Source organism: Sycon ciliatum, chromosome 13 (assembly GCF_964019385.1).
Source record: "Sycon ciliatum chromosome 13, ocSycCili1.1, whole genome shotgun sequence".
NCBI lineage: Eukaryota > Metazoa > Porifera > Calcarea > Leucosolenida > Sycettidae > Sycon > Sycon ciliatum.
In genome coordinates this window covers 8,187,472-8,214,921 of record NC_088655.1, presented here as the reverse complement: position 1 = coordinate 8,214,921, position 27,450 = coordinate 8,187,472, and the positions used below count along the sequence as shown (strand labels likewise).

General features: G+C 46.6%; 1 protein-coding gene across 1 annotated transcript in view; it reads left to right on the top strand.

Annotated features, from left to right (window-relative positions):
* LOC135829140 (serine/threonine-protein phosphatase 6 regulatory ankyrin repeat subunit B-like) overlaps positions 1 to 27,450 on the top strand; it is an 88,537-nt gene that overhangs the window by 7,265 nt on the left and 53,822 nt on the right. The window contains exons 2-4 of the mRNA XM_065341546.1: positions 1,207 to 1,315; positions 6,447 to 6,715; positions 21,710 to 21,832. Coding sequence (XP_065197618.1) covers positions 1,249 to 1,315; positions 6,447 to 6,715; positions 21,710 to 21,832 — 459 coding nt within the window. The 5' untranslated portion in view covers positions 1,207 to 1,248. The remainder of the gene's footprint in view (positions 1 to 1,206; positions 1,316 to 6,446; positions 6,716 to 21,709; positions 21,833 to 27,450) is intronic.

Sequence of the window (27,450 nt, the reverse complement as noted above, 5' to 3'; positions counted from 1 at the left end):
TGGGTGTGGCTATACATGGTAGTTGGTAATGTGTGGGTGTGGCTATACATGGTAGTTGGTAATGTGTGGGTGTGGCTATACATGGTAGTTGGTAATGTGTGGGTGTGGCTATACATGGTAGTTGGTAATGTGTGGGTGTGGCTATACATGGTAATTTACCACAGTGTAAACGTGAATGTATTGATTTAACATAATAATGTTTAAACTCGGATCCTGAGTCAGTAATAATATGTAAAAAGAAGAAGAAACACATGAGAACGAGTTACGCATAACTCATTCTCATGTGTTTCTTCTCTTTTTTACATTTTATTACTGGCTCAGTATCCGAGTTTAAATTTTGCACCCCTGATGAGCCGTCACTAACAACACGGCGAAACGTACATCGTGTGGAACTACTCGTTATTGTAGTCAACTCGTTCACAATAGTGTCATGCATGAGGAGTACCGTTAGATATTGGCGTCCGGTTTTGTACAATTCGTTTTTGCAAAGCTTCCCCTTTCCTTTATCTTCGATATTGCTGGCCTTCCCAAGTTGGGTGGTATGTTGCTTTGCTGCTTCGAATTGTAATCAGACCGCTTTGTCATGTTATTAACTGGTCTCATCATCGTCCTGTAACAGTCGGCATTCTTTGTTGCCGCAAGACTTAGCTTGTGCACATTTTCGCTGCGCTCACCTTCCCCTCTTCGGTCCTACGTAACCATGAACCTTCCAAGTTGGAAGGCTGTTGGTTTGCGCACTGGAGATGTGTTAGAGCTAGGTCTCGGGTCGCTGAATGTCTCAGTAGCCTGTCAGTTTTGTGCCCTATTATCCAACTTTCTGACCGTTTATCATCTCGTTACAGTCGTGGATAGTTGCTGCATAACTCGTTCTCATGTGTTTCTTCGCTTTTTTACATAATATATTGATTATTAATATATTTTTCAAGGATTCTCCAGAACCGAATGAATTCCTATCAAGGGGAGGCTCCTGGGGAAAGAAAGTGAAGGTGGCTGATATGAAAGAGGGAGGAAGGGACATGATAAAGTGAAAAATAGAAATAATGCAAACAGGAACAGTAGAAGCTAGTTGCAAAAATTCGGTATACCTTGCACAGAATACTTGTGATTCAGATTGTGTCTACACACAGCAACAGTAAATCGGCCAGCGGATGTCAGACAGCGTTTTTTTTCTGGCAGCTTATTCCAGTGTGTGTTGCTGTGTTTCAGGTATCCGTTTGGTGACAACATTGGTGAAGGCTATTGTTACCAATGGAGCAAGAGTCCAGCAAGGATGAGAGCTCCGGCCACCAATCCGAACAACCTGCTGGTGGCACTGGTGAGTGAAATGATTACTTTAGCTTGTGGAGGAACAAAACTGTGGGACTTGATTTCAAGGGTCATTGCACAGTCCACTGCTTGTATTGGCGTTCCTTTGGAGCAAGTCGGACATATCCATTCGTACGGCTCCATATGAGATGCAGTGGAACTCGGATAAGAGCTACTGCCTCGGGAGTGGAAAAAAACTTAGTAGAGAGGTTTTGCAGAGCAAACGTTCGCATGGATTTTCTCGTCTGGGCTTGCGAATATTTCTGCGAATGTTTGCGCGAAGTTTGTGTTTTCCATTATTTTCGCTCCAAAAAAAGTACGGGTGCACTCATGCTTATTTGAGAAGTCGTCTTCGGTAGATCTACCGAGCTTCATCCGACTGAGAATTTATTTGCTACGAGTGGCTGCACCGTGAGACAAGAGATTTTTGACTATGTCGTCGATAGCCGAAGACCCACAGACAACCATGTTGGCCTGTGCCGCAATCCGGCGCATCAACATCTGCAAATCCAAAAATGAGCAGACAGGAGATCGGAGATGGTTACGGAGATGAAGCAGTGTGGGCTGCCATATTGGAACACTAGCACTAACGACCAAGCCAAGAGTAGATCTTCTGGATTGCGAAAGATTAAGCACAAAACATTGCATGAGAGTGGTTCGCCATTGCACTGCACTGATCTGCGACCGTTTTCCCTTGTTGCTAGAGCCCTAGCAGCAGTACCCTGCCAAAGAGATAAACAAGACACCTGGCAAAAGGACTCCTGACTACAACATCATACATCCACATGCACACTTGACTAGACAAAGACAGTTTGGGGAATTTCATTACAACTAACATCACTAGGTAGTTCTAGAACAGCCTGCGTGTCTGCAAGGGACAAGGTGTGTGTGTATGTGTGATGCACTAAGTGTGCATGTGCATGACAACACCATGCTTGCAATCCACCGTTCACTCTTTTGCTTTCATATAGTGGTATTATGTTGTGCAGTGCACATAACAGACTTACTGAAACCTATCCCCAGTCAAGTTCATGTACCAGAAAGCAGTTATCTAGGTCTGCCAGTGCTGAACACACTTTACAGTTCTATATCATCACTGCTATAACACTTTTAGAGGCTGGCTGCATTTGATGTAGATCAGTCCAACCTTTCGACCTAAGCCCAACAGATGGTGACTTCGCCTACAAGTGATTCATTAGTTTTCAAAGATGTCATGTTGACAGATACATGTTTAGCAGAAGAAGATGCTGCATTCCCTGTCCCAGTATTTACCTACACACCATGCAATCCTAGTATTTACCTTCACACCATGCAATCCCAGTATTTACCTATGCACCATGCCATCCCAGTATTTATCTACACACCATGCAATCCCAGTATTTACCTACACACCATGCAATCCCAGTATTTACCTACACACCATGCAATCCCAGTATTTACCTATACACCCTGCAATCCCAGTATTTACCTATACACCATGCAATCCCAGTATTTACCTACACACCATGCAATCCCAGTTATTACCTACACACCATGCAATCCCAGTATTTGCATATACACCATGCAATCCCAGTATTTACCTACACACCATGCAATCCCAGTATTTACCTATACACCATGCAATCCCAGTATTTGCCTATACACCATGCAATCCCAGTATTTACCTACACACCATGCAATCCCAGTATTTACCTACACACCATGCAATCCCAGTATTTACCTACACACCATGCAATCCCAGTATTTACCTACACACCATGCAATCCCAGTATTTACCTACACACCATGCAATCCTAGTATTTAAATGCACACCATGCAATCCCAGTATTTACCTACACACCATTCAATCCCAGTATTTACCTACACACCATGCAATCCCAGTATTTACCTACACACCATGCAATCCCAGTATTTACCTACACCATACAATTCCAGTATTTACCTACACACCATGCAATCCCAGTATTTACCTACACACCATGCAATCCCAGTATTTACCTACACACCATGCAATCCCAGTATTTACCTACACACCATGCAATCCCAGTATTTATCTACACACCATGCAATCCCAGTCTTTACCTACACACCATGCAATCCCAGTATTTACCTACACACCATGCAATCCTAGTATTTAAATGCACACCATGCAATCCCAGTATTTACCTACACACCATGCAATCCCAGTATTTACCTACACACCATGCAATCCCAGTATTTACCTACACCATGCAATCCCAGTATTTACCTACACACCATGCAATCCCTGTATTTACCTACACACCATGCAATCCCAGTATTTACCTACACACCATGCAATCCTAGTATTTAAATGCACACCATGCAATCCCAGTATTTACCTATACACCATGCAATCCCAGTATTTACCTACACACCATGCAATCCCAGTATTTACCTACACCATACAATTCCAGTATTTACCTACACACCATGCAATCCCAGTATTTACCTACACACCATGCAATCCCAGTATTTACCTACACACCATGCAATCCCAGTATTTACCTACACACCATGCGATCCCAGTATTTACCTACACACCATGCAATCCCAGTCTTTACCTATACACCATGCAATCCCAGTATTTACCTACACACCATGCAATCCTAGTATTTAAATGCACACCATGCAATCCCAGTATTTACCTACACACCATGCAATCCCAGTATTTACCTACACACCATGCAATCCCAGTATTTGCCTATACACCATGCAATCCCAGTATTTACCTACACACCATGCAATTCCAGTATTTACCTACACGCAATGCAATCCCAGTATTTACCTACACACCATGCAATCCCAGTATTTACCTATACACCATGCAATCCCAGTATTTACCTACACACCATGCAATCCCAGTATTTACCTACACACCATGCAATCCAAGTATTTACCTATACACCCTGCAATCCCAGTATTTGCCTACACACCATGCCATCCCAGTATTTACCTACACACCATGCAATCCCAGAATTTACCTATACACCATGCAATCCCAGTATTTACCTACACACCATGCAATCCCAGTCTTACCTACACACCATGCAATCCCAGTATTTACCTACACCATGCAATTCCAGTATTTACCTACACACCATGCCATCCCAGTATTTACCTTCACACCATGCAATCCCAGTATTTACCTACACACCCTGCAATCCCAGTATTTACCTATACACCATGCAATCCCAGTATTTACCTACCCACCATGCAATCCCAGTATTTACCTATACACCATGCAATCCCAGTATTTACCTTCACACCATGCAATCCCAGTATTTACCTATACACCATGCAATCCCAGTATTTACCTACACACCATGCAATCCCAGTATTTACCTACACACCATGCAATCCCAGTATTTACCTATACACCATGAAATCCCAGTATTTACCTACACACCATGCAATCCCAGTATTTACCTTCACACCATGAAATCCCAGTATTTACCTACACACCATGCAATCCCAGTATTTACCTACACACCATGCAATCCCAGTATTTACCTATACACCATGCAATCCCAGTATTTACCTACACACCATGCAATCCCAGTATTTACCTACACACCATGCAAACCCAGTACTTACCTACACACCATGCAATCCCAGTATTTACCTACACACCATGCAATCCCAGTATTTACCTACACACCATGCAATCCCAGTATTTACCTATACACCATGCAATCCCAGTATTTACCTACACACCATGCAACCCCAGTATTCACCTACACACCATGCAATCCCAGTATTTACCTACACGCCATGCAATCTCAGTATTTACCTACACACCATGCCATCCCAGTATTTACCTACACACCATGCAATCCCAGTATTTACCTACACACCATGCAAACCCAGTACTTACCTACACACCATGCAATACCAGTATTTACCTACACACCATGCAATCCCAGTATTTACCTACACACCATGCAATCCCAGTATTTACCTATACACCATGCAATCCCAGTATTTACCTACACACCATGCAACCCCAGTATTCACCTACACACCATGCAATCCCAGTATTTACCTACACGCCATGCAATCTCAGTATTTACCTACACACCATGCCATCCCAGTATTTACCTACACACCATGCAATCCCAGTATTTACCTATACACCATGCAATCCCAGTATTTACCTATACACTATGCAATCCCAGTATTTACCTACACACCATGCAATTCCAGTATTTACCTACACACCATGCAATCCCAGTATTTACCTATACACCATGCAATCCCAGTATTTACCTACACACCATGCAACCCCAGTATTCACCTACACACCATGCAATCCCAGTATTTTCCTTTACACCATGCAATCCCAGTATTTACCTACACACCATGCAATCCCAGTATTTACCTACACACCATGCAATCCCAGTATTTACCTACACACCATGCAATCCCAGTATTTACCTACACACCATGCAATCCCAGTATTTACCTATACACCATGCAATCCCAGTATTTACCTACACACCATGCAACCCCAGTATTCACCTACACACCATGCAATCCCAGTATTTTCCTATACACCATGCAATCCCAGTATTTACCTACACACCATGCAATCCCAGTATTTACCTACACACCATGCAATCCCAGTATTTACCGACACACCATGCAATCCCAGTATTTACCTATACACCATGCAATCCCAGTATTTGCCTACACACCATGCAATCTCAGTATTTACCTACACACCATGCAATCCCAGTATTTACCTACACACCATGCAATCCCAGTATTTACCTACACACCATGCAATCCCAGTATTTACCTATACACCATGCAATCCCAGTATTTACCTACACACCATGCAACCCCAGTATTCACCTACACACCATGCAATCCCAGTATTTATCTACACGCCATGCAATCTCAGTATTTACCTACACACCATGCCATCCCAGTATTTACCTACACACCATGCAATCCCAGTATTTACCTACACACCATGCAATCCCAGTATTTACCTACACACCATGCAATCCCAGTATTTACCTACACACCACGCAATCCCAGTATTTACCTACACACCATGCAATCTTACCATGTACAAGTAGACATTGCTTATCCATGTGCTTATGTTTGTACTGTAGCAATTGAAGCAGCGTCTGAAGAGGAGAGTAAGGACAAGTATGAACCACCAAAGTTGGATGAGTACGGTGATCACTACTACTCAACCAATGCACCTCATCCAGACCTGGTGAGAGCATGTGAAGATGACGACGTGGAAAAAGTCCGACAAACCGTGGATATCGGCACTCCAACTGAACCTGTGACTAGACCGGATCTCTTGGAACAAGTGCCGGAGTCATACTTTTCATACCGGTATGATGAGTATAGCAGAATTCCCATGACAATCATGGTAAGTCAGAAGTATCTCCTCCCTCCCCCCCCCCCCCAAATGAATGATGCTTTGCCAATGCCGCACCAAAGCAATTTTCAACTCTCAAACTATGTACAACTTGCAATGAATTTCAACAACTTTTAGCGGTGCATTAGTTTAGGGCTGCCACGGGTAGGGGTTTTGTCGGATAACGGGTCCGGGTATTTTATCTGGGTAGCGCGGGTACCCTATCAGGTATTTTTGACACAGTTTGTACTGTGAGTGTGCACTTGCGCTACATAGAAATTGTACAGTAGCATGTACGTGTAGCCATGCTATTTACATGCACTGTTGAAAAAACACTGTACACCAACCACCCAATCGGGTTCTCAGGAGAAAAGAATGGATACCCTACTACTTCCTCCGGAAAGAAAAACTTCGTGACTTTTTGACATTACTTTTCAAGGAGTTACCGAGCTCAACAAACGTTTTCTTTTGGGAGAGAAACACTTCAACACATTCAATCTACATATCTACAATATCTACAGGATCGATTAGTGGGAGTAGAGTCTCAGTCTGGGTCGACATCTCTCAACTCATCACCGCTGAAACCGTTCCAAGTGGCAGGTCGATTAACGCGATGTCGTATGTCACGAAGCTTCTCCGCGTTTCTGATCGTCTTCGCTGTTACCTGGATGCCTTCTCCAACATCTCGGCAGAGACCACGGTAGCGCTGCAGCGCTGATACTCATTATCGCCTCCGCTCTCGCTCAAGGACGCCCTTGAACAACAAACACAGGCACGCCAAACATTTCAAATTTCCTCCGAGGGATATCATAGTCGTACCAGCACTTCCCGGCTGCCGCGATCATAATTATCTCGCCTTCTCCTTTGCGACCAAGAACACATCGTCGAGGCTGCTAGAAAAGGCGAGGCCATCCACGCGAAGTGATGATTGTCACATCTCTGCGTTTTGGAGTTTTGACATCTTGCCGACTTGTTGGCATGCAAACAGGCGTTTCAGGGATGGCGAATCTTTCAAAACGCTAGCTGCTATTGCTATTAATTTTGCACTCGTGTTGCTCCTCGGTTCCATTGTCCTACTTTGTCAAGTTTGGAACTAAAAAATAGCTACGACGAGCAGTGAGCGCAGTGCTTTTCTTCCCATTGTGCCTGATGGACGAAAAATGAAAAAACATGTTCGCTTTGCTTTGTTTGCAGCGTCGACACCCTTGATCTGCGACGATTGTCGGCTCTCCAAGATATGAATCATGCTTTCCTACGATCCAGAAATGTCATGTCAGTGTTTCAGGTTAACAGAACGAGAGAGAGAGAGAGAGAGAGAGCAAAAATAACAGGAGCGAAAAGTAGTGAAAAAGTAACGAAGTTTTTGCTTCCGGAGGAAGTACGCGTACGGGTAGCATGGGTGCCCTACTTCTCGTTGACACCTCTACATGATTAGTTACATTCACAGTACATAGCCACCAAAGTGTGCAACTCAACCATCGATTCTGTCCTGACAGAATTCAAAGTTGACATCATCTTTATGATACAAAGCATGTTGTACATGTCTCATCCTGTACCTGTGGAGGACAAATAACATTATGATCCCATGTAATGTGTTAACAGACAGTGAATACATCGTAAATCACTCGCTAGAGAATTATTGCATCATACAATTTTGTCGGAACAGCACTGTATCTGGAAGGTGCACACCTTTTTAACGGATGATAATATAGTTTTCGTTACAGTTCTTATTTTCTGAGAAACAAAAATCAAATAGAAAAAAAATACATAGAAAGACCAGAAGTGTATTCGCAATCTCTTGAAGCGTCCTAGTAAAAACAACTATCGGCACACAGCCCTGTAGGAAGAATAATGTGACCCAGGATTTCTAAATTCATTTCCTTGTAGTCACATGCCATGATGGCTAACTTTACAACACACAAAGATACCAACGAATGTTTGATGTTCCACGGACCGGGATAGTGAGACTATGAATTTGTAAGCTTTGAAAAGCTCACATTGCATGATCATGACTACCATCTGGAACACACAAGGGGAATACCCTTCGTAAGCCGAGCTTGAGGAGGCTTATGAACTAGTTGCTTTCACTCACATAGCAACCAGTTTGTACATGGGGTAGGGGACAACCCGAGAATGTACTCACGAGTAGTGGTCTACCGGAGAATGTACTTACGAGTAGTGGTCTACCAGAGAATGTACTCACGAGTAGTGGTCTACCCGAGAATGTGCTCACGAGTAAGTGGTCTACCCGAGAATGTACTCACGAGTAGTGGTCTACCAGAGAATGTACTCACGAGTAGTGGTCTACCAGAGAATGTACTCACGAGTAGTGGTCTACCAGAGAATGTACTCACGAGTAGTGGTCTACCAGAGAATGTACTCACGAGTAGTGGTCTACCCGAGAATGTACTCACGAGTAGTGGTCTACCAAAGAATGTACTCACGAGTAGTGGTCTACCAAAGAATGTACTCACGAGTAGTGGTCTACCAGAGAATGTACTCACGAGTAGTGGTCTACCAGAGAATGTACTCACGAGTAGTGGTCTACCAGAGAATGTACTCACGAGTAGTGGTCTACAGAGAATGTACTCACGAGTAATGGTCTACCAGAGAATGTACTCACGAGTAGTGGTCTACCAGGGAATGTACTCACGAGTAGTGGTCTACCCGAGAATGTACTCACGAGTAGTGGTCTACCAGAGAATGTACTCACGAGTAGTGGTCTACCAGAGAATGTACTCACGAGTAGTGGTCTACCAGAGAATGTACTCCCGAGTTGTGGTCTACCAGAGAATGTACGTGGGTAGCGGTCTACTAGAGAATGCACGTGGGTAGTGGTCTACCAGAGAATTCACTCCGTGTACCATATTCCACACTCGCAGCCACACGCTAGCAAAAATACAAGGCAAGAAAGTAATAAAGAGAAAGCCTGCCAGCATTAGAGATGTCAGTGCAAGACACGGGCAGAGCAATGGCACGGTGTGGGTGACTGGGCAGCAGGGTAGCACCTGAAAATCCGACTCCCTAAATTTCCAGCCATGACCGCTAAACCGGGCTGGCGGAAAACTCCCCTTGCCGCCAAAAAACTCTTCTACGAAGATGGGACCTGCCCCACTGCCAGTCACACCCAAAAAGCCGAAGGTAAGCAAGTGGAAGAAAGCAATCATACAAAAAAACGCTGAGCCCCTTGGGACAGAAACACAGCATGCGACATGCCATGGAAAACCAGAACACAGCGGACAAAACAAGCAAAAACGTACAGGACCCAATGGTGGGTGGGCGGTAAAGCTTGAAGCTAACATGAGGAACACAGGACCATGCCATAGCATGTGGCAACTGAGCACTACTAGCAAGGCTAGAGCTTCGTGATTCGCAGCCTCACTCGTTCACGGGGCTGTGTCCACGCCGTCAATCTGCCACTCTCCTCGGTGGCAAACATTCCTCATCCTCAGTCAGTGGCCGCCCAATTTGCCGGAGTTACAACTGGATCAGATGCCAAGGGGAGTGTGGGAGAGTGCACCTTTACAGTAATGTCAAGGCCGCCACCCAAAATTTGGCATGCATGACCAACTCCTCCAGCAACTGGCCTAGCACATCAGCTCCACCCGCCGAACGGTCTGGCAGATCCCGACCCAAGCATGGCGGGGCGCCACGCCACTAGCTCTGCTTTGAAGCAGGCATGTGAAGACAGTAGTAACACACAGTTTCTCTCACTCACCATACCATCCATCCCTGCTCTTGATACCAATATGCCATGTATTCACACGCCCATCGATGTTGTCAGCTTTACTAGACTGCTCACTGATCATTTAGGCAAGGCATTCTCTTCCTGCGTTAGCAGGGGCTTACAATCTGGATTCCGCATAGCCTTAGGCTTCATGGGTCGCCGTCAGACTGTGACGGACTCAAATCTTCCCTCATGTACTGAATATTCCGTGTACATATAAGAGTATCTGGCAACGTCCTGTGCACAAGGAAAGACCTGCGGCCCTTATTTCATCCCTCCATTTCCATCATTCCAGTACTCCGGCATTGGCATGGTGCCCAAGGAGAATGGTAAACTACGCATTTTCCACGATTTATCAGCTGCCGTTGGCAAAAGCGTTAACGATGGCATCAACCCGTCCACGTTTAGCCCGTCTTCTAACCGGGTTGACAACGCAGTGCAAACAATCATGGCCTACGGGCAGGGTGCATTGCTGACACAGCTGGCCATCCGCAATGCATTCCTCATTCTGCTCATCCCCGTACACCCACCGAACTGGTCTCTACGTGGTATGCAGTGGCAATGAAAATTTTACTTTGATCGAGCGCTGCCATTCGGCCTACGCTCCAGCCCACACAACGCAAACTCGATCACTTCTTGGGAAACCCTCCTTTGCGTCCACCATCGTCGCACCAGGCAGAACAGTTACACGGCGCTTATGGCATATCAATAAGAGTTTAGCCGATTGCCGATGCAATGTCTAGTTTCAACCTGCAAGCATTCCATAAGCTGGCGCCATCGGCACGGCAAGCCCCAGACACTGCGATCTGCTTCCCACTCCTGGACTGATGCGGAAGGTTGCGGACCTGGCAGCCATGGCAATCGGTCTGACAGCACTGCACACATACACCGTTTCCAAAAGGAAATTTACGCAAATATGTGCGTAGGGGAGAAGGATGCCCATGCCGGCTACGGACATAATGCTCAGCTGGTAAACTGGTAAACTACGCATTTTCCACGATTTATCAGCTGCCGTTGGCAAAAGCGTTAACGATGGCATCGACCCGTCCACGTTTAGCCTGTCTTCTAACCGGGTTGACAACGCAGTGCAAACAATCATGGCCTACGGGCAGGGTGCATTGCTGACACAGCTGGCCATCCGCAATGCATTCCTCATTCTGCTCATCCCTGTACACCCACCAAACTGGTCTCTACGTGGTATGCAGTGGCAATGAAAATTTTACTTTGATCGAGCGCTGCCATTCGGCCTACGCTCCAGCCCACACAACGCAAACTCGATCACTCCTTGGGAAACCCTCCTTTGCGTCAAGCATCGTCGCACCAGGCAGAACAGTTACACAGCGCTTATGGCATATCAATAAGAGTTTAGCCGATTGCCGATGCGATGTCTAGTTTCAACCTGCAAGCATTCCATAAGCTGGCGCCATCGGCACGGCAAGCCCCAGACACTGCGATCTGCTTCCCACTCCTGGACTGATGCGGAAGGTTGCGGACCTGGCAGCCATGGCAATCAGTCTGACATCGCTGCACACATACACCGCTTCCAAAAGGAAATTTACGCAAATATGTGCGTAGGGGAGAAGGATGCCCATGCCGGCTACGGACATAATGCTCAGCTGCTTCGCAGCACACTTCCCACAACCGGTGAAACCACGGACAATTCATGTCTACGTGGCCGTAGTGCGCAACACGCATCTCGAAGCCAATCCACAATCTTGCCTGGTTGCGCCATGCTGACATATTTGACTGCCTATCCACCTGATACCATTGACGCCCTCTTACTCTACCACTCTGGGAGACTCCTGACTAGGCAGGAGCTGAAAGAAGAGCTACGACAGCATCTTCCACTCATGGGAACATCCCATACTCGCGATTACGCTGGTCATTCGTTCCGCATCGGTACCGCCACTACTGCAGTCATGGCGAGTACCCCTGACTGGTTAAAGGGGAACTACACCCAAAAATCAAAACTTCATGGTCCGTAGAGTTTTGGACGCTGAGTCGAATGGTGAAGGTCCGACTTCGATCCGACCAAGCGTTCCTGAGATATCTTCGGTTTAAATTGTACTTTCGGGGGACGCGCCATGACGTCATGCGGCCGCGACACCCCCCCCCCCAGCACGCCCTTCTACGTCATTGAGACTCGCTTGCTTGGGCCAAGCTCAGAAGTACAGGTATTTTGGTATGTGAAAGGAATAGTTCTGACGAAGACGTCCTCACCATGAGCGATTCCGACGTATCAGACGAGCTTGAAAGCTCAGAGCCTGAGCTGAAAATGTTTGGCTTCGGGCATGAGCCGGAATTTTCAGGAAAGGACATGGCAGCGCAAGCGGTGGCTTCCATTCGGACTGTAAATGTGGATGAAGCAGAAATTACTGCAATTGGAGAAGTCGCTCTCCATCAGCAACATCTGGCAACCGGTTGGCTGGGCTATTTCGAAATAAAGCGGCAGCCAAAGCAGCTCAGACAAGCCTGACAATCCGTAAGTGTTTTCACAATATAGTCCTACGTAATGCTCATAAATCGAATTGTCTCTTCATATCGTAAATTGTGTGAAATTTTGTATTCGCACAGTACTCAGATCAATAGTCTCCTCACTCGTACTCCTGTACATGGAGTTTGCTGCGTAACATGGCTAGCATTATCTCCGTGCAAGTCGTGCAATGTGTATCGGTTCACTTGTGCTTTATCTCACACAAGTGGACTGCACCTCAATTGGTATTGTGGCGAAATACATTCTCACCTTTTGCATTATCACTTAGTCTTTACAGAATGCTGAGACGTTCTCTTCTATTTCACGTAGCTGTGTACCAACAATTACGCTGTGCACTCTAGCAGCAGCAGCAGCAGCAGCAGCACAGTAGCATATTGAGTGCGTTTTGCCCTACTGTGGTGTCTCATGACTGCATTACCGGAACAGCTCTGTCCGTCTTGATTATCATTCTAAAATGTGTGCACATATCCGCCTGCGCCCCACACACACGCACGCACATGTGCTCACCTTGGTGGGCACATAGTATAGTAGTCACACATGCTCACGCACGCAGACACGCAATTTCACAAGCGCGTGCGCACACGACTACATAAGCATACAAGTGCCTGTGCACATGCTCGTGCACGCACACAGACGCGCACTCATGCAATTGGTTGCACACGCACACATTCCTCAGAATCACTAACGGCAATGCATCTACTACTTGTCATTCCATGTCCCTCCCGCAAGGGGCAGAGAATGACATAAAGGAGAACACAGAATAGATGACATGAATATCTTTGGAATGTTATAATTACATTACACAAAAGCTCACGCATGTGCGCGCACACACACACACTCACACAAGTGCGAGCACACACACTCAGTGTCACGCGCGTGCGCGCGCACACACACTCACGCGCGTGCACCCACACACACGATAATAATGTCTGTCTCTCACGCGCGTGCGCGCAAACACACACACTCACGTGCGTGCACCCACACACACAATAATAATGTCTGTCTCTCACGCGCGTGCACGCAAACACACTCATGTGCGCGCACTATCACTCACGGGCGCACACACACACACTCACGCTCGTGCGCGCACACTCACGCGCGTGCGCGCGCCCACACACATTCGCGCGCTTGCACGCATACACACAATAATAATAATAATGTCTGGCTCTCATCTGCATCCATACAGTTTTACTGAGAAAACCCAACGAGTTCCCGAATAGGTGTACACTGTTGCCGGTATGTGGACTATCTTCTCTCCTTGAACTGCGGGTCATTGCGTGATGTAGCTTATCAGCAGTACATACTGTGTGTTCATACAGGAAAAAACATGCCAGCTAGAGGCGCTGGCGCTGCAAACAGTCCTTCCTATAACCTTGGGGCGGTGGCAGTGGTCGTAGCTCAACAGTGAGTCACTGCGACCGATGGTACAGCCGCTCTTGATCTTCTTCCTGTAAAATCAAGAACAGCAATCGCAGACAGGTTCATCGATTGCACGCAGTATAGCCTAGGGAAACAGGAGATCTACTGCCGTCCACCTCATCAAGCCGGTTTCGGAAAGCTTCACATTTCGTAGTGATGTAGTCCAAAACAATTCTACAAATGCTTTGGAAAAGAAAGAACTACATACAGTAGCTTGTTTTAGAAATATTGCACTCACCTCCGCTTTTCGACTGACGCTTCACAGTGTGGCGTGCGAAAAAGGACACACCACAGTTTCATCCACCAGCGTCCGCATCGGATGAGTGCATAATATTCCTCCTGAAAATCCTCCTCTGCCAAATGGCTGGAACACACGCGAAGGATTTACATTGTAGTCCCGAAATTGTCAAGCAAATAATTATGTCGCTTGATAGCTGCTATGGTGCACTGCTCGGCCTGCGCCAAGCACAATCCTTCGGAAGTTGGTGCAGGTTCATCCCAGGGGGGTTACCAGTAAGATTATAGTAGCCAACAACACAGCCAGAAGCCATGATGACACAAATACCCTCTTCTTCCATGCACAAACAGAAAGAAGATGCGAAATCCCAGTGTTTCTGGATCTGGCCAAAGGATGACCAAGTCTCAATGACGTCACGTGTTTGTGACGTCACGGCACGGACCCGAAAAGGACAATTGCAAACTGATATATCTCAAGAACGCTTGGTCGGATCAAAGTGGGACCTTCACCATTCGACTCAGCGTCCAAAACTCTACGGACCATGAAGTTTTGATTTTTGGGTGTAGTTCCCCTTTAATCAGGTCAATGGGCCGATGGAGGAGCAACAGTGTCCTGTGCTACATCAGGACGACCGACACAGACATGTCGCAGCTGACCCAACAGCTGTTCGAGGGACAGGCGCATCGCAGAACACAATGAAGTATGTAAGAACCCGCCACGTGAGCACACAACTCACACTGATGCATGTACCCACACACTTGCTTAGACCAGCTGCCGATTGTTTGGAACAGCACAGCAATTTGCTCTGCCAAGATTGTGCTGACAAACTGCGCTGATAGCAACAACAGCGTCATTCACGTGCATTGCAATATGTCACAACTTAGCATGGAGGCAGGGCAAACATCAGCAAGCTATCTCCTCTCATCTGGCAATCTACCACAACCTTCGGCCATCACACTCCTACGCCCAGACTCCTGCCCTCTAACGGGCATCGCACTTTGTGCGTGGGCCGTCTACACCCCGTCTATTTAATGGGCGCCCAGTTCATGGGCTGCACTTCGTGTGTGGACTATCATACGTACCATCATATGAGCCGTCTACACTCCGCCCATTTCAAGGGTGCGCATGTCATGGGCTGCACTTCATGCGTGGAATATCATACATGCCATCATATGAGCCGTCCACACTCTGCCCATTTCTTGGGTGCCTACTTCATGGGCTGCATCTCGTGCGCGGATGATCCTACATAATGACTATCACATGCCAGATTCGGTTGCCCTGCACTCCATGAATTCTCCATACGTTGTGTGTTCTCCACTGGTCTGCAATAGCGAGTGCATGCGTGACAACAGGGGACAAAACAAGCCAAAACGTCTAGGACCCAAGGGAGGGAGGGAGGGTGGGTGGGAACATTCCAGGCTAAAACGTGGAACACAGGACCATGATGGCAGATGAGAGAGAGAGAGAGAGAGAGAGAGAGAGAGAGTTGCGCAGTGGGAGAGCAACAGTGCACAACAGAAAATGGTGAGTTAAAAATAAGGTTTTACACTCTTTTGCTATGCTCAGCCCTGAAAACAATGTTTTCACTCACATAGCAACCGGTTTGTTCATGGGGTAGTGGTCTACCAGAGAATGTACTCACGAAACAAAGGATAGTCAGGTGGAAGCAATGTGTGTGGATACAGAAAGAAAGTCGTGCTGTGAGTCCGCGATATACTTATCCTTGGAGGACGCGGACCTCCAACCGCCGTGCCGTTGTAGCAGTCTGTCCACAATGCCCGAGTTAGCTGCGACCGTCGCACCACCTGATCAGAGGCTGAGGAGACGTATGATGTAGGGTCAGCCTGGGTGCGGCCCATAGCCAACTTGAGGATTTCCGTGGCTCTGCTGTAGCTCATGGTGCTGCGCACGCCTGGCCCAGAGCGGGCGGAGGTTACTTTTCCCAGTACATGTTGGCCGGGTGAATGTCCTCCTTGATGGAGAAATCTCTCTGTTATGCGGACCGGACATGGCATTGAGCCGGTGAATTTGCGAGCAACCAGAATCACGTCCCCTGCTTAAGTTAGTTGTTTTTGCGACTTGGCAGGTGCAAGGACATATGGGTCGGGGTAGAATCCAGCGAGGACACCACGAGACGATGCAAGTCCCAGGGCAGTAGGGCAAAGAACCTAAGACAAGTCATGGTCATACATTGCAGATCCCATAGTTATGCATCTGGTTGGGCCAGGGTGGACATCAGCTGACGGAACAAGGACTGTGAGATCAGAGTGCAGTGGGAGACGGGACCCTCCTCTGTGTAATATCAAGATTAGATAAACAAGAGTGTGCAACTCCTGGATGCGTTCGCCGACGGCGGAATTGTTTGTTGACGTAATCTTTTCTACGACGCACGCGCTGCGAGTCTTTTGGAAAGTTTTGCCTCGTGCACTTGGCCGGGCTTTACATTACAAGGTCGGTATCCAGCACGTGCTCTCCCACTGCTCTGCGGCAAAATGCGCGTTTTTTCTGGAAAAAGGTGACGTCAACAAAAAGATTCCGGTGTGGGACGGGGTATCTGCAGAGTGTGCAGGAGAGATCCGGAGTTGCACAGTCTTGTTTATCTACTCTTGGTAAGATGCTTGTTGTGTACAATATGCGCCGTGTGAATTGAGTAGGGGACTGGGCTTGACAACCGCTGCACCGTCCGACCCAGGTGTCGTGTTAACACGGCCTCACGCCTCATACCGTCATGCATACAGGCAAGCTGAGACAACCATTGTCAACATCACTGCCCTTTGGGCTTCTCCCTCATCATCACTGCCCATTGGGCTTCTCCCTCCCTCATCATCACTGCCCTTTGGGCTTCTCCCTCATCATCACTGCCCATTGGGCTTCTCCCTCCCTCATCATCACTGCCCATTGGGCTTCTCCCTCCCTCATCATCACTGCCCATCGGGCTTCTCCCTTCCTCATCATCACTGCCCACTGGGCTTCTCCCTCCGTCATCATCACTGCCCATCGGGCTACTCCCTCCCTCATCATCCCTGCTCCCCGGGCATCTCACTTCACATGGGTAAGGGTAAGTTCATTGAATTGGCAATTCACACGGAAAAGCACTCTATAATAAAAAACGACAGAAACAGAACAGCATAGGCAGCAAGCACAAGAAAAACACACCAAGAGACAACAAAAGGCAGCCTGTCAGAGGGCGGACTACACATGGGAGGGGGGGGGAGCAAGGTGATTTAAAAAACAACTCAACTCTAAAATGAAAGTCGGCCGAGTGCTTATTGAGGAAGCGGAGGTCTATAATCAACCTCAATTTTCCATTGCTTTTAGGAACCACGCCCAGCGGGATAATTACATGGATAGTATTTTCTTCCACAGCCCCCCCGAACGCAACACACAAAAATAGCCATAACGAATAATACATAAAACAAAATCTGAGGCACCAATAATTTCCCCAAAATGCAATGCGGTGTAATAACCGCCCATGAACGTTAATGTCACAAGCACTTATCTCGTCAGACTCCAGCCAGTCCGGGAACTCATGCTCCGTCTATCCATGGACGAGCTCCAGCAGTGGGTTTTGGTTGCTGAGTCCAGTGTGGTTGGCGACTACTGCCTTGGCCGAACTGGGAGCAATGCCTACTGACGTGACCCAACTGCTGGCAGGTCCAGCAATGCAGGCCGCTGCCAGGGGTTCGGCCATCGTTGTCAAACAGTCCGTGGCCTGATGGCCTTCGCTCGAATTGGGCGTTGTTGCCAATGTTGGATGCACGAACATTCCTGCCTGCGTGTGGCATCTCAGGTTGGAACCGCTCTCTGGGTTGTAATTGCCTGAGCCGATGACCTGTGTGAGGCTGCATTGGCGAGTCTTTCGTCGTCTGCAAGTCTGTCACCTACGCTACCCTCCTCGTAGACTCTCGCTGTTTCCCAGTCAAAGGAAACGGCTATTTCGAGTTGTTTATGCCTTTACAGATTTATCAGTCCAGGCGGGCTCAGGAGGAGCTAGATGAGCCGCGGTTCCATGGTTGCGATTGGACATTGGCATGTTGAAGTATTATTATGAGAAGGTTCTCCGCGTCGGCATAAATGCAATGTAGATATACACAGCATGTACAGCTTTCGCATAAGCCGAAGCGACAACAGCCAAACAGGATATTGATAGCGATATAAAAACATATGCGATATAAAACTTTTTTCACCTGACCGCAATTTTTTTAGTGCATGCAAATGTGCATGACTACAAGGTAGACTATGTACACACACGACCCAAAATATGTATAGCAGTCCAGACATCGACCTCAGAGTCAGAAGCTGCCTGCAGCACTTAGTGACGACGTTGTCTTCTACATTGTATCTCCGATTCGCAATCGGTCCTGAAACAGCATCAGCTCCGCCACTGCGTCGCTCATTGACAGAAGTTTTCAAGAACTTCGGTGAGAGCTGCTCGTCAGACTCGTTTGCCAGCGAGGCCAAGATCTGGTCCTGGAGGGGACGTGGCCCCGGACCTGGATCTGATGGGACAATGGCTACGCTGGATCGACTACAGTCAGATTTAATCGACTGGCTTGATGGAGAAAAGCTATTCGATATGCACAATTGTACATGCATACACCCCTGCCCGCAACTAAAATAAAATAAAAAATAAACCCGACCGACCGACCCTGGTACGGATGAGTGAAATGAGCCGAAACAATGAATTAATTCTAGGTGCTTGCCTGACGAAAATAGAATACAATTAAAACAAGCAAACAAGCAGCTCAACCGAGTTGAATTTGAATTTGCTGATCATTGCCAGGGACCCTCCGTGAGCAGTAACATATCTCTCTAGGATACGGCCGCAAAGGTAGCTCGACGCCCCGCGGTTCTGGGCGATGCTTCTCAGCTCCTTAAGATCCGCCGAGGTCTTGAGGGTCCTCCCAACCAGCTCGAGATCGTGTCTGAGCACGACAGCCAGAGTTGTGCCCCGCATCCCCCTCCAGGTAGGCTCAGTGGATGGCTTGAAGTAGGAGCACATTGACAGGTTCGCCGGTGCACTCTGGTCCAGTCGCAGCACGTGCCCAAACAGACGCCAGCGGGCTCTCAGGACCGAGATACCAAGTGGTGTTGAGTTTGTCCTCTTGCACAGGGTGATATTCTTGATTTTAGCTGGGTACCGTATGCCAATAACCTTTGGCAGTTGTTGTCTATGGAACGCATCAACTCTATGCATAGCGGTGCCAGTGAGGCCCCAAGTCCCATTGTTGTAGCACAGGACTGGTAAGATGAATGTTTTTGTATAGCCGTACTCTCAGTGATTCGTTTACAACGGAACCACATATCCATAATGCCCAGAGTCGGTGCAGGGCAGCCGTGGCGAGTTGCGTTCTCCGCGCAGCATCCTCGTGGTCACCAATGGTGAGGCGCCATTCCTCGCACACTCTGTCGTTGAGCCATATGATGTTTGTGAGTTCTGTTTTAGATTCATTGATGTTGAGGTCCCAGGCTTTGAGGCACTTTGCAATGTCGGGCAGGAGCTCTTGAATACATTTGCAGTCAGACGATCTAGATCGGGTCTTGCGCAGATAATCTGTCTCACCTCCCAAAGCGTTGCCTGCAGGTAGATAATGAATAAGACAGGTGATATGGAGTCACCCTGTGGTGTACCTCAGGTGGTCTGGAACTGCTCGCTCTTCCCTCCAGGTAACCGGACATCAAGGGACGTGTTCCTGAGTAGCTAAGACATAATGGTGACCTCATCATTCTCAAGGAAGCTAGCTAATATAGTGAGCAAACGGTACCTGGATATTGTGTTGAACGCTTTCGACATGTCTTTGCCGAGCACGCCAAATGATTTCCTCACTCGTTGGCACCGTGCCGCCGTGCCGTGATCACCGTGCCGCGATCAATCTGTAGGACCAAACTACATTATTTAGCCACCCGCACTAGTACCAAGTGTTACCTTCACTGGGGGCAGAGGTAACTGCAGTTGGATCCCGGGACGGTTACCTTGATGCCATCAATCCTTTTCGTCACCTTGTCCTCCCCCGCTTACTGAGGTGTGGTGAGCCCATAAGTAGGATACTTTCAAGTCCACGCTATTTTGCGGATTTCAGGGGTGTAGGCCGTTGGGCGGTTCAATAGCTAATTGAGTCATCTTTCCAAGATTCCTTTGGAGTTTCTCTCCCCTCCCCGGTGAGACTCACGTGACCAGTTTTGGCAGTGAGCAAGTGTGTGTGTGTGTGTATGTGTGTGTGTGTGTGTGTGTGTGTGTGTGTGTGTGTGTGTGTGTGTGTGTGTGTGTGTGTGTGTGTGTGTGTGTGTGTGTGTGTGTGTGTGTGTGTGTGCGTGCACATGTGTATGCGGGAGTGTGCGTACATACTTAGATGGGTATGTGCGTATTTGAGTATGCTAGCCTGTGTGTGTTTCTTTGTGTGTGTGTGTGTGTGTGTGTCTCTCTGTGTGTAAAAGTAGAGAAAGAAAATGAAAAATAGGGATTCACTGGCCAGAAAAAGCCACTTCAATCAGCTGTGCGGTGGACACCAGGCTAAAATTAGTTGCGGTTAAATCATCATCCTTGCAAGCTGTTGAATGGTGTAATCCTAGCTCAATTTGCTATGTCTAACATAGCTGTTAGCTATCATCGCATCCGTGATGATGGGCATGTCTGAGTTCTGAGTTCTGTGCGTGTGTGTGTGTGTGTGTGTGTGTGTGTGTGTGCGCGTGTGTGTATGTGCGAGCATGCAAATGTCCGTGTGTTTGTGTTTGTCTGTGTTATTTTGTGTGTTTGTGTGTGCGTGTGTTTGAACATGCTAGCATGTGTGTATCTTTATCTGTTTGTTTTGTTTGTTTGTGTTTTTAGTATGTGTATGTGTGTGTATATGTGTGTATGTATCTGTATGTGTGTTTTTGTGTGTGTGCGGTGTGTCCGCACGCGCCTGTGTGAGTGTTTATGTGCATACGTGCGTGCAAAATATGTGTTTAAATGGTGTGTGTGTGTGTGTTTGTGTGTGTGTGTGTGTGTGTGTTTGTGTGTGTGTGTGTGTGCGTGTGTGTGTGTGTGTGTGTGTGTGAGCATGTCAGCGTGTGCGAATGTGCATGTATGTACGTACGTATCTGTGTTCTTGTTTGTGCGTGTGTGCGCATTTGCACTTGCATACTCAGGCTCTTCTGATGCTGGCAGCATGCTACTATGGCAGCATTCATTGTGTCCAGTTTTTACTGTGGTGTAATCCGTCGCTCTTGCACGGCAAAGTTATGTTCATCGTCTATACAGAGCCACGGCAGGTGAGTACTGGCCAAAGTGCTCGGCGTGAAACTGTTTGTTCTGATCACTGGTTTGTTTATTCTGATAAACTGAGCACGCGCTCATGCAGCGTCACTTTGCTGTCAAAGATGTTCCCAGAAAATTGCATGTTCCTCTCTTTGTAAATGTGGTGAACAATGCGCCTCAAAGCCATATAGAGTAAAACAACTGTAACTAAAGACCGGCACCGTGACTAGCAACCAGCCTGGTACTAAAGACCGGCACCGTGACTAACAGCCAGCCTGCTGCTACACACCGCCGTGACTAGCGACCAGCCTGGTACTAAAGACCACCGTAACTAGCGACCAGCCTGGTACTACACACCACTTCACCAGGCACGGACGGTCTCATATACAAAAATGCACTGTGACAAGCGACTACCTGCTGAACGCATCCAGCGGCCGCCTTTTCTTGTCCCAAAGTCGATTTTTGACATGTAACTAGCGACAGCAGTGCAGGAATTCAAAGGTTGTTCGAAGCTGCTTCTTCGACATTTTGATGATTTCTGTCCTGAATGGACTCTTTCGATAATATAGCTGCACGAATTCACGCAATCTCATTTTGACAATGGGCTGAACTGCACCTGGCATAGTTTCAAGTGCTCTCATGAGCAAACATGAAACGAAACGTCTTGGAGAGCACCTGCTCGAACCTGCTCTATGATCGATGCTACTTCTCAAAGGAGAAATGGCATTGCGCAAGTGGTGGGATATTGTATTAGCTACATTTTTACAAACATATCAGAGATGGGATCCATATAGGGTTGCATGGTGCAAACTTCTAACTAAAGACCACCTGCCACTAAAGACCGTTTCTTCTTGCCCCAAGGGGTGGTCCTTAGTTACAGGTTTACTGTATACACGGTATACTTTAGTAGAGCTACAACATAACCACTGTCCAGTGGGTATACTTTAGTAGAGCTACAACATAACCACTGGCCAGTGGGTATACTTTAGTAGAGCTACAACATAACCACTGACCAGTGGGTATACTTTAGTAGAGCTACAACATAACCACTGGCCAGTGGGTATACTTTAGTAGAGCTACAACATAACCACTGTCCAGTGGGTATACTTTAGTAGAGCTACAACATAACCACTGGCCAGTGGGTATACTTTAGTAGAGCTACAACATAACCACTGACCAGTGGGTATACTTTAGTAGAGCTACAACATAACCACTGGCCAGTGGGTATACTTTAGTAGAGGTACAACATAACCACTGGCCAGTGGGTATACTTTAGTAGAGCTACAACATAACCACTGGCCAGTGGGTATACTTTAGTAGAGCTACAACATAACCACTGGCCAGTGGGTATACTTTAGTAGAGCTACAACATAACCACTGACCAGTGGGTATACTTTAGTAGAGCTACAACATAACCACTGGTCAGTGGGTATACTTTAGTAGAGGTACAACATAACCACTGGCCAGTGGGTATACTTTAGTAGAGCTACAACATAACCACTGACCAGTGGGTATACTTTAGTAGAGCTACAACATAACCACTGACCAGTGGGTATACTTTAGTAGAGCTACAACATAACCACTGGCCAGTGGGTATACTTTAGTAGAGCTACAACATAACCACTGACCAGTGGGTATACTTTAGTAGAGCTACAACATAACCACTGACCAGTGGGTATACTTTAGTAGAGCTACAACATAACCACTGACCAGTGGGTATACTTTAGTAGAGCTACAACATAACCACTGGCCAGTGGGTATACTTTAGTAGAGCTACAACATAACCACTGGCCAGTGGGTATACTTTAGTAGAGCTACAACATAACCACTGGCCAGTGGGTATACTTTAGTAGAGCTACAACATAACCACTGGCCAGTGGGTATACTTTAGTAGAGCTACAACATAACCACTGGCCAGTGGGTATACTTTAGTAGAGCTACAACATAACCACTGGCCAGTGGGTATACTTTAGTAGAGCTACAACATAACCACTGACCAGTGGGTATACTTTAGTAGAGCTACAACATAACCACTGTCCAGTGGGTATACTTTAGTAGAGCTACAACATAACCACTGACCAGTGGGTATACTTTAGTAGAGCTACAACATAACCACTGACCAGTGGGTATACTTTAGTAGAGCTACAACATAACCACTGGCCAGTGGGTATACTTTAGTAGAGCTACAACATAACCACTGGCCAGTGGGTATACTTTAGTAGAGCTACAACATAACCACTGACCAGTGGGTATACTTTAGTAGAGCTACAACATAACCACTGGCCAGTGGGTATACTTTAGTAGAGGTACAACATAACCACTGGCCAGTGGGTATACTTTAGTAGAGCTACAACATAACCACTGGCCAGTGGGTATACTTTAGTAGAGCTACAACATAACCACTGGCCAGTGGGTATACTTTAGTAGAGCTACAACATAACCACTGGCCAGTGGGTATACTTTCGTAGAGCTACAACATAACCACTGACCAGTGGGTATACTTTAGTAGAGCTACAACATAACCACTGGCCAGTGGGTATACTTTAGTAGAGCTACAACATAACCACTGGCCAGTGGGTATACTTTAGTAGAGCTACAACATAACCACTGACCAGTGGGTATACTTTAGTAGAGCTACAACATAACCACTGGCCAGTGGGTATACTTTAGTAGAGGTACAACATAACCACTGACCAGTGGGTATACTTTATTAGAGCTACAACATAACCACTGGCCAGTGGGTATACTTTAGTAGAGCTACAACATAACCACTGGCCAGTGGGTATACTTTAGTAGAGCTACAACATAACCACTGACCAGTGGGTATACTTTAGTAGAGCTACAACATAACCACTGGCCAGTGGGTATACTTTAGTAGAGCTACAACATAACCACTGGCCAGTGGGTATACTTTAGTAGAGCTACAACATAACCACTGGCCAGTGGGTACACTTTAGTAGAGCTACAACATAACCACTGGCCAGTGGGTATACTTTAGTAGAGCTACAACATAACCACTGGCCAGTGGGTATACTTTAGTAGAGCTACAACATAACCACTGGCCAGTGGGTATACTTTAGTAGAGCTGCAACATAACCACTGGCCAGTGGGTATACTTTAGTAGAGGTACAACATAACCACTGGCCAGTGGGTATACTTTAGTAGAGCTACAACATAACCACTGGCCAGTGGGTATACTTTAGTAGAGCTACAACATAACCACTGGCCAGTGGGTATACTTTAGTAGAGGTACAACATAACCACTGGCCAGTGGGTATACTTTAGTAGAGCTACAACATAACCACTGGCCAGTGGGTATACTTTAGTAGAGCTACAACATAACCACTGGCCAGTGGGTATACTTTAGTAGAGCTACAACATAACCACTGGCCAGTGGGTATACTTTAGTAGAGCTACAACATAACCACTGGCCAGTGGGTATACTTTAGTAGAGCTACAACATAACCACTGGCCAGTGGGTATACTTTAGTAGAGGTACAACATAACCACTGGCCAGTGGGTATACTTTAGTAGAGCTACAACATAACCACTGGCCAGTGGGTATACTTTAGTAGAGCTACAACATAACCACTGACCAGTGGGTATACTTTAGTAGAGCTACAACATAACCACTGTCCAGTGGGTATACTTTAGTAGAGCTACAACATAACCACTGACCAGTGGGTATACTTTAGTAGAGCTACAACATAACCACTGACCAGTGGGTATACTTTAGTAGAGCTACAACATAACCACTGGCCAGTGGGTATACTTTAGTAGAGCTACAACATAACCACTGGCCAGTGGGTATACTTTAGTAGAGCTACAACATAACCACTGACCAGTGGGTATACTTTAGTAGAGCTACAACATAACCACTGGCCAGTGGGTATACTTTAGTAGAGGTACAACATAACCACTGGCCAGTGGGTATACTTTAGTAGAGCTACAACATAACCACTGGCCAGTGGGTATACTTTAGTAGAGCTACAACATAACCACTGGCCAGTGGGTATACTTTAGTAGAGCTACAACATAACCACTGGCCAGTGGGTATACTTTCGTAGAGCTACAACATAACCACTGACCAGTGGGTATACTTTAGTAGAGCTACAACATAACCACTGGCCAGTGGGTATACTTTAGTAGAGCTACAACATAACCACTGGCCAGTGGGTATACTTTAGTAGAGCTACAACATAACCACTGACCAGTGGGTATACTTTAGTAGAGCTACAACATAACCACTGGCCAGTGGGTATACTTTAGTAGAGGTACAACATAACCACTGACCAGTGGGTATACTTTAGTAGAGCTACAACATAACCACTGGCCAGTGGGTATACTTTAGTAGAGCTACAACATAACCACTGGCCAGTGGGTATACTTTAGTAGAGCTACAACATAACCACTGACCAGTGGGTATACTTTAGTAGAGGTACAACATAACCACTGGCCAGTGGGTATACTTTAGTAGAGCTACAACATAACCACTGGCCAGTGGGTATACTTTAGTAGAGCTACAACATAACCACTGGCCAGTGGGTATACTTTAGTAGAGCTACAACATAACCACTGGCCAGTGGGTATACTTTAGTAGAGCTACAACATAACCACTGTCCAGTGGGTATACTTTAGTAGAGCTACAACATAACCACTGGCCAGTGGGTATACTTTAGTAGAGCTACAACATAACCACTGACCAGTGGGTATACTTTAGTAGAGCTACAACATAACCACTGGCCAGTGGGTATACTTTAGTAGAGCTACAACATAACCACTGACCAGTGGGTATACTTTAGTAGAGCTACAACATAACCACTGTCCAGTGGGTATACTTTAGTAGAGCTACAACATAACCACTGGCCAGTGGGTATACTTTAGTAGAGCTACAACATAACCACTGACCAGTGGGTATACTTTAGTAGAGCTACAACATAACCACTGGCCAGTGGGTATACTTTAGTAGAGCTACAACATAACCACTGGCCAGTGGGTATACTTTAGTAGAGCTACAACATAACCACTGGCCAGTGGGTATACTTTAGTAGAGCTACAACATAACCACTGGCCAGTGGGTATACTTTAGTAGAGCTACAACATAACCACTGGCCAGTGGGTATACTTTAGTAGAGCTACAACATAACCACTGGCCAGTGGGTATACTTTAGTAGAGCTACAACATAACCACTGACCAGTGGGTATACTTTAGTAGAGCTACAACATAACCACTGTCCAGTGGGTATACTTTAGTAGAGCTACAACATAACCACTGACCAGTGGGTATACTTTAGTAGAGCTACAACATAACCACTGACCAGTGGGTATACTTTAGTAGAGCTACAACATAACCACTGGCCAGTGGGTATACTTTAGTAGAGCTACAACATAACCACTGGCCAGTGGGTATACTTTAGTAGAGCTACAACATAACCACTGACCAGTGGGTATACTTTAGTAGAGCTACAACATAACCACTGGCCAGTGGGTATACTTTAGTAGAGGTACAACATAACCACTGGCCAGTGGGTATACTTTAGTAGAGCTACAACATAACCACTGGCCAGTGGGTATACTTTAGTAGAGCTACAACATAACCACTGGCCAGTGGGTATACTTTAGTAGAGCTACA